Genomic DNA, 8,365 nt, shown 5'->3' with positions numbered 1-8,365 from the left:
TGCGGGGCGCGCAGGTCCCGCGTGGGTTCCGCGCAGGGGTTGGGGGCTGCGCGTCCCCCGTGTCCCCTGGGAGAGCGTGTGGTGTCTGAGTGTTATTCCCGGCCCCGCTGTCCCCTGGGGAGGGGGAAGAGGAAGGTGGGGGGAGACTGCTGTGCCCCTCCCTCCCCCCCCCCCCCCGTGGAACTGTAATTCCAGCCACGCGTGTTTAAAAGAGGAAGGAAAATAAATCAAAGCTTTCCTGCCGCCCTGGGAATGCCCCACGTCTGGGTCTGAAAGGCCACCTTCATCTTTGGTGCTGCTCATCCCCCCCCCCCCCATCCCCAACCCAGCTCCCCCCTCCCCAGGGCACCCACCAGCACCTCGGGGGCTCCTCCTCAGCTTTTTTTGCCCCCTTTGCACCTGGGAGCAGTGCACAACCACCCCAAGCCTTTGCCAGAGCAGGAAGAGGCAGCCTCACCTCCTCCAAACACCCCTGGGGGGTGAGGAGCTGCTGAGGAACTCGCTGACCTTTGCTGTCTGGTGTCTGCACAGCAAGGAGGTGGCTGCTTGGCTTCCAAACTCCTCCCTGAGGTACTTCCACAAATCTTTCTTTTCTTCCTGCTTCAGAAAAAAAGGCTCCAGAAAGAGCCAAACCACCCTTTGTAATGTTTTCAGGTTTTATAGGGTCACAGTTTGTACAGCAAATATCACACCAGGAAACACCCACTCGAGTACAACACCAGGAGCTGCTCAGGAGGAAGGTTCAAGGAGGTGGCTGCTTGGCTTCCAAACTCCTCACTGAGGTACTTCCACAAATCTTTCTTTTCTTCCTGCTTCAGAAAAAAAGGCTCCAGAAAGAGCCAAACCACCTTTTGTAACATTTTCAGGTTTTATAGGGTCACTGTTTGTACAGCAAATATCACACCAGGAAACACCCACTCGAGTACAACACCAGGAGCTGCTCAGAAGGAAGGTTCAGCACTGGAGCAGTGCAGGTAACAACAGGACCCAAACGAACCAGGGGCACCCAGAAACCTTTAGCTGAGGCTTCAGAGCCTGTCTGGATGCTTCACCTCACCCATTTTGCCCCCATCTCCAGAGCTGTCTTCCCCAGGAGGCACAGAGCTTCGAGTTACAGCACCCCTGGCCTCAGGGAAGTGCTTTTTGCTGAACATAAAATCAAAACCCCTCCTGCTAGCTTGTCCCTGCTTTGAAACAACCACCCAGTCCCTGATTTGTTCATCTCACTGAAAAGAGAACATGAACTTTCCTCCTGGATGCAGATGGCAACATAAAGTAGGTTTGCTTTAGGCCACACAATCCAAAAATCCTTAACGTTGCTTTTTTGTCCCAAATGTTCCCTTGGCTGAAAATCCCAAACAAAGCAGCAACACAGAACATGGGCAGCAGTAAAAGAACAGTAGAACAGTACAACAGGACAGAACACAGCCACAAATTATTGGATTGCTCCTCATCCATCCCATCAGCAGACCAGGTCTCCATCAGCAGAGAGCAGAGGAGCAAACTAGAACCAGCTGCCACGGTAGGTACCAAACTCCTACCAGAAAAAGAGCCACTTTTGCTCTTAATGTATGGAACAGAGCACTTGGGCACGGCCCTTTCTGCACACAGGGAAGATACAGAACACCTGGGGGGGGGAGCAGATCATCTGCAGGCATTAGATGATTTGGGGGAAGGATTATTACAGAGTTGGTTTGCAGCCTGAATGCATTAAGCCATTTCAGCTGTAGCTCCCAAATAACAACTTCACTGCAGCCTCACAAGCCAGGCATTTGCTTCAGATATTCCAGATGGAACTGCAAAATTAATCCATGCCACTGTTGGTTTGGTTTTGTTTGTTTTCCCCACCATCCCACCACCCCCCTCCCCTTTTTTTTTTTTTTTAAGATTTCACGGATGGAGATGTCTGGAAGGATTTCACTGAGCCAGGCTTCCCTTCTGACCTGTCCACAGCTCTCTCAGCTCCACTTTGCAGCCCAGATCTCTCAGGGCAGCTTTGGCCACGTCATCACAGTCCCTGTGTGCTGCACGAGCTTCTGTGATCAGGTTCTCAGCTCCCATCTCCAAGATGGGCTGAGAAAAGTCCCTGCTCCGGGAGACCAGGTTGCGGATCAGCATGCACGCCTGTTTCTGAGGAGAAAAAAAAACAAAAAAAGAGAAATCAGGGAAATAACCACCCCTGTGGGATCCTTTTCTGGTCAAGCTAAGGTGAGATGTTGTGGAGAGGAACAAGCTCTCTCCTAAAAGGATAAAATCCCTGGATGAAAGCAGGACTGCTCTTTCACGCTGAGGTTTATCCGATATAAACTTGGGGGAAGCAAGTTATACAAGTTTAGATTGTATATATGAAAATAAAATATGAGGAAAGCACTAAAGTTTATGCAATAAAACCTCCTGCTTCTGCCAGAATGCCAGCAAATCTCAGGCAATACCAACTGATTTTAAACAGTGCTAAGACAAACCCCTCTAGTTACAGCAGACACTTTTCCACCTCCTTGGATGCTGTTCCAGGCACCTAGGTCAGACTTCTCTTCCAGAAAACACTTTCTATGTTATTTTAATACTCTGGAGAGCACAGAAGTGGCCTTAAGACCTACTGGGACTTGTATGAGAAACCAGAAGCCAGCTTCTAGCCACGGAGGTGTTTTGTCTTTGGAAATGGCCACATGTCTTATGAGACAGGTAACATCATAGCACAGGCTGGGGCTGAAAAAGTTTATCCTCATGCTGTTCTTTCAAGAAGAAGGAAAAGGAATGCTTAGGAGGGAAGCATGGCATTCCACAATCACTCAAAGCTGCAATCAGGTGGGTTGGAAACAGAAACTCAACAAGTTTGCTCTGACCACAGCAGAGTGACAGATGTTGGGAGCCCTGAATTCCCAACGCACACAGGGGATTTGTCAAGTCAAGGCTAAAAAAACCCCACTGAAGCAGCAAATACAGCCAAGACTAATCCTGAATAAATAATCAACTGCTCTGAGGCAAATACCTGTACAGCCACTTCTCGTGGGTGTGCTTTCATAGCCTGCAGGGCTGCCAAAGCCCCACCACCTTCCATGATGACATTACAGTTCTCTGGCTTGCGCAGAGCCAACATGCAGAGGGCTGCACACCCTTGCTCACAGATCTGCAAGACAAAAGGGAAGAGATGGTCATGGGCTGGGCTGCAAATGTTGTTTTGGTGGAGAAAAAAGAAAAAAAAATAAAAAAGCTGGAGTTTATTTTGCTTTTTGGGGCCGATTTTTAAAGTTAGTTTCTGAAAGTTTCAGGAAGTTTTCTGCTTTGTCAGCACGTTGAGGAAGCTTGGCACCCCAGAGGTGTAAACACCACCCAGCCTGATTGAGGGAAAAAAAAATCCCTTCTGTAATGAAGCTGACAAACCTTCACATTTACCCAGATATTTGCCAAAACACACACTTAACCACTCCAAAATAAGTGGCTGCTGAAGGTTTAACACACTGCTCAGCTGCAACCACTTCAGAGCTTGGGACGCATCTGCTCCCAGCAACACCGTGGGTTGTTCCCTTTCACCAGAGGAGATGACACAGCCCAAACCCCATCTCCATTCCCAGGTGACTTCCCCACCTGACTCCAGGGGTACCTGAGGGTTGGAGAGGTGGTGGCTGATGGCCAGCACGATGAGGTCTGTGCCCCCAGCGTTGACGATGGCGTCTTTCACGTCATCGTTCCCCGCGACCGCTCGGATGGCGCTCAGCACCTGCTTCACCACATCCTGCACTCATCAAAGAAAAGCTTCTTAAAAAGCTGCAGAGGTGGGAGGCTTTTAGAAGCCAACTACAACATATCCCCCTCCACACCCCAGGCAATTCCAGTCTGAAATCCCCAGTGTTGATGATGGGGTCTTTCACGTCGCTGTTGCCCGCAACCGCTCGGATGGCGCTCAGCACCTGCTTCACCACGTCCTGCACTCCTCAAGGAAAAGCTGCTTAAAAAGCTGCAAAGCTGCTGAGGTGAGAGGCTTCTGGAAGCCAACTACAACATATTCCCCTCCACACCCCAGGCAATTCCAGTCTGAAAACCCCAGCATTGATGATGGGGTCTTTCACGTCATCGTTCCCCGTGACCACTCAGATGGCGCTCAGCACCTGCTTCACCACGTCCTGCACTCATCAAGGAAAATTTTATCTTCAATATCTGCTGAGGTGAGAGGCTTCTGGAAGCCAAGCACAACATATCCCCCCCACTCCAGGCAATTCCAGTCTGAAAACCCCAGCGTTGATGATGGGGTCTTTCACGTCGTCGTTCCCCGTGACCACTCAGATGGTGCTCAGCACCTGCTTCACCACGTCCTGCACTCATCAAGGAAAATTTTTTCTTCAATATCTGCAGAGGTGGGAGGCTTCTGGAAGCCAAGCACAATATATCCCCCCCATCCCAGGCAATTCCAGTCTGAAAACCCCAGCGTTGATGATGGGGTCTTTCACGTTGTTCTCACGTTTCTCTCACAGGTCGTTCCCCGTGACCACTCAGATGGCGCTCAGCACCTGCTTCACCACGTCCTGCACTCCTCAAGGAAAATTTTATCTTCAATATCTGCAGAGGTGGGAGGCTTCTGGAAGCCAACCACAACATATCCCCCCCATCCCAGGCAATTCCAGTCTGAAAACTCCCAGTTTTCAACAGCAACACTGCTCTGAGCCAGCAGCAACTCGGGCACGCTGGCGTGGCAAGACAAAGGGATAAGGAATGGGGGGGGTTTGACAGAGGTTTTCAAAGCAGCTTAAAAAATATATATCTATATAAAAAAAATTAAACATCTGAGACTTGAGCACCTGAATTTCCTCTGACCTAGTCTAGCAATAAAACAGAAGGTCAGTTTTTCTGGGAGGAAGCAGAGTTCTGCTTGTGGAGGAGAGAGAAGTAACTATGAGCAAGGGGCTCAGAACTCCCATGTCCTTGTCTGACAGAGCACATGAAACCCATTTCTGTGGAGAAACAGGGATCAGTGGTTGGGTTTCAACCCTACCTGCACCTAAAATAAGCCACAGCCAGGACTTCACACTGTAAAGAAGGCCCAAAGACACTACCACTCACCGGGTGGTCGATGCAGTCAGCCAGGAGAGCCACCATAAAATTTAAGCCACCAAGATCCACAATTTCTTGACAGAATTCATTCCTGACAGAGAGGCGAGAAAGGGTGGCACAGAGTTCACTGAGAACACTGGAGTTATCTGTGAATGCTGCAGGAGAGAGATAATGAGTGCAGGAACCACAAGGAAGGAGGGGGAGCTGCAGGATCAGGGTGGTTTACTTCGAATTTCACTTTATACATTAAAACACATCAGCACAGATGACACCCTGTATCTAGACAGAGACAAAAATCTTTTCTTTGCCAGAATGCAGCACCTCAGCAGGGATAATATGCCTGTAAACCTGCACTGGGCTGTAAGATACTTCCTAGATAGGCTGACAAAAAGCTGTGTCACCCGGGTGCTGCTTGTAGCCTCTGGAGCAGCTGGATTGTTTTTCTCTCTTGGGGCACATTTCATCCAAAGAATCAAACATCACTTGAGTGGCAAATTTCTGAACCACCTCAAGTTAGGAGAAAGCAGAGTTTGGAGGCATGAAAAGCCCAGATGATGCAAGGAATTCACAGGGAATGAATTTTACCTTTTGCAGCTTCAATGAGGACTCTTAACCCGTCGTTCTCCAGCACAATCATCTTGGCGTGGTCATGGGCGTGCCCGAAGGGCACACGGATGTCATCATCAAAGGTCATGATCCTGAGGGCTGAGGAGGCTGTTCGGACAACATCAGCACTGTCTCCATGCTGGATAATAGCTCCAGTAAGGACTGGGAGGATCCCACCTTTGACAAAGTCCTGGCGGTTCTGCTCGTGTTTCAGGCAGGCGTGCCGGACACACCGGATCCCCACCAGCATCATCTCTGCATCCTCCTTGAATTCCTTCAGAGTTTGTAGCAGCAGCTCCTGGCCATCAGAGTCAAGGAGGTCTGGCTGCCCATCCAAGAGGGCAGAGAGAGTAGAAAAGGCTTTCAGCATTAAACTTCTGTCTCCTGAAGCCAACTGGCAGGCGGAGAAGACCACGGGGTAAGCACCGTTCTGCCCCGCCAGGTAACGGAATGCCAGCTGCTCTTTGCACTGCTCAGTGAAGACCCCCAACTGCTCTGCCATCTCGGGGAGATCAGAGTCAGCCACAGCTCTCCCCAGGGAATCTAAAGTCTAAAGAGAACAAGAGTTACTTTTCAACACAAAGTGTGAAAGAACAGTAAAGAGAAATCTTTATTTTCCCAGGGGTCGGTGGCGTGCGTGTGGATTTTTATGGCCTTGCTGGCAAGGGACTGTGTTTAACCTTCTCATCCCTCAGAAAAGCTCAACAACAGCTACCACTTGGATTACTTGCTCTTTTTTGCACTGCAGTTCTCCTATAAAAGCTCAGTAACAGCCACCACTTGGGTGACTTATCCTTTTTTTCACCACAGTTCTCCCATGGTTTGAGTTTACCCAACAAGAGCAGAACCTGACTCTAAGCTGTGAAGGAGGCTCTGCATTTCCTAGCAAACATTTTACATTTACACAGCATTTTACATTTATTCTAAATCACTGGCATTTTACATTTACACAGATGTTTCCCCTGAAAAGTGCAAGCTAGCTCAGTGAACTCTCATATTGTTCCTAGTTTGAAGAGCAGATGGGATCAAATGCTGGTGGAAAAGCTCACAAATAGGACAGAGGCAGAAAATATGTCTCATAATTCTTAGATTATTACTTAAATTATTATATAACCCTTATCCTTTGAAGAAAACATCAATTTGTGCTCCTACCAGCAAAATTTCATGCTTCTGCCTTTGCCCATTTTCAGAGGCAGGCTGCTGCACAGCTTTCACAATATTGCTTAGGTCAACACCTGAAAAACAAACCAAAACCAAGAATAATATTAGCTCCAGGAGCTTGGAATTTGTCAAGCACAGTGAGCAGGGATGAGCTTGTGGTAAAACACGGGTCAAGGTTGCTAAATTCTAACTATATACATCCTGGAATAGAGCATTAATTGTAGCTAAATGTCAACTAGGGGGAAAAAAACAACAAAGAGTTTTATTTAATTGAACCTGCAGTCTGACTCTAAGCAGGTTTTCAGTCATAATTACTCCTTGAATCTAGGTTAATAGTGTCTGTGTTCTATTTCACAAAGACTCCTTTGCAGCACTGGCTGACCAAGCTTTGCACTCAGGTTTTTAAGTCTGTAACAACCTGAGCTGCAAAAGCAGGGGAACTGACAATACCTTGGGATTCAAACTGCTGCACAGCTTCCCTCACAGCCTCTTCTGGATCCATTTCAAACTCCGTGATGTTTTCTTGCACTGCATCATCGAAGGTTTCCTGCGCAATCTGTTTCGAGCCCATTTTACCCAAACCGAGCAAACTGCCTCCTCCTTTTCCTGGGAATAAAACAATCCACAAATTCAGGTGCAAAACCTTCCAATTTTAACCAGAACCCAAGGAAGCAACTCGCTCTTTTGCAGATCAGAACCTAGCAAACCAAAAATACACCATCCAAAGGAGAGCCGGACTCTTTTTTTTTTTAAGAAATTAAAAGAAATGAGGAATTCCAGAGGCCCAGGATTTGGATGGGGAGGATGCTGCTGCGGGTGGGAGTGTTCCCATCTCAGGGCTAACCCCGCAATTCACCCACACACAGCCCCGAATCCCGCACCCCCCGAGTGCTGACCCAGCCCGGACCCCCCCACCCTGTTCTCCCCGCTCCCCCCTCAGGGCCCGGTCCTCCCCACAGCCCCAGACGGGCCCAGCCCCTCAGTCTGCCGGCGAAACCCTCCCCGCAGAGATCCCAGGAAGGGCTCGGAGGCTGCGGGGGAGTTGCGGGGTGCCCGGGAGGGGGGGGGGGGTTTCTCCTCACCACCCACCTCCGTTCCCTGACGGACTCCTCCCGCCTGACAAAGAGCGGCGGGCGGAGGGAATGGACCCCACTCGGCCACCGTACTAAGCCGGCGCGGCGGTGCCAGATTTGTCCCCCGCTTCCTGGGGGGGACACCAGAGCGGCGCCAAAAAGACCCCGACCCGCGCTACTGCGCATGCGCTGCGCATCACATGCTCCGTTCCCCCCCCCCCCCCCATCCCCTCCCGGTAGCGGCGGCTCCTGAGGCCTCAGCGAGCGGGAGGCTGCGGGCTTCCCCCCCTCCCTTCTCCCGCCTCTACCTCCTCCTCCTTACCGCCCTGTCCGACCCAGCACCGCGGCCTCCCCGCCGGTACCGCCCTGCGGCGCTTTCCCCGCAATCCCCCCCCCAGCTCTGAGGGGATGAGGCGGCCGCGCGTGCGCCGCGGGAAGGCCCGCACTGCGCATGCGCGGAGGGAGCGGAGTTGGGAAAG

The 8,365-nt window shown here is 50.4% G+C and overlaps 2 protein-coding genes across 3 annotated transcripts in view; one reads left to right on the top strand and one right to left on the bottom strand.

The window, feature by feature from the left end:
- Positions 1-8,365, top strand: part of HOMER3 (homer scaffold protein 3) — a 68,195-nt gene that overhangs the window by 25,695 nt on the left and 34,135 nt on the right. The window lies entirely within an intron of this gene.
- On the bottom strand, positions 850-8,323 carry ARMC6 (armadillo repeat containing 6). Of its 2 annotated transcripts, none has more exons than XM_071727785.1 (8): positions 8,209-8,323; positions 7,264-7,419; positions 6,805-6,887; positions 5,632-6,202; positions 5,056-5,201; positions 3,602-3,733; positions 2,990-3,127; positions 850-2,130 (listed from the first exon to the last, which is right to left on the bottom strand). In XM_071727785.1, exons 2-8 carry the CDS (start codon positions 7,382-7,384, stop codon positions 1,918-1,920), a joined length of 1,404 nt encoding a protein of 467 aa, XP_071583886.1. In that variant the 5' UTR covers positions 7,385-7,419; positions 8,209-8,323; the 3' UTR covers positions 850-1,917. The 2 variants fall into 2 exon arrangements, with proteins under 2 accessions (XP_071583886.1, XP_071583885.1); XM_071727784.1 differs by lacking the exon at positions 8,209-8,323 and adding an exon at positions 7,903-8,063.

Source organism: Heliangelus exortis, chromosome 28, assembly GCF_036169615.1.
Source record: "Heliangelus exortis chromosome 28, bHelExo1.hap1, whole genome shotgun sequence".
In the NCBI taxonomy this organism is placed as follows: Eukaryota; Metazoa; Chordata; class Aves; order Apodiformes; family Trochilidae; genus Heliangelus; species Heliangelus exortis.
The sequence above is the reverse complement of the archived record's forward strand: the minus strand, read 5'-3'. Positions and strand labels throughout refer to the sequence as shown.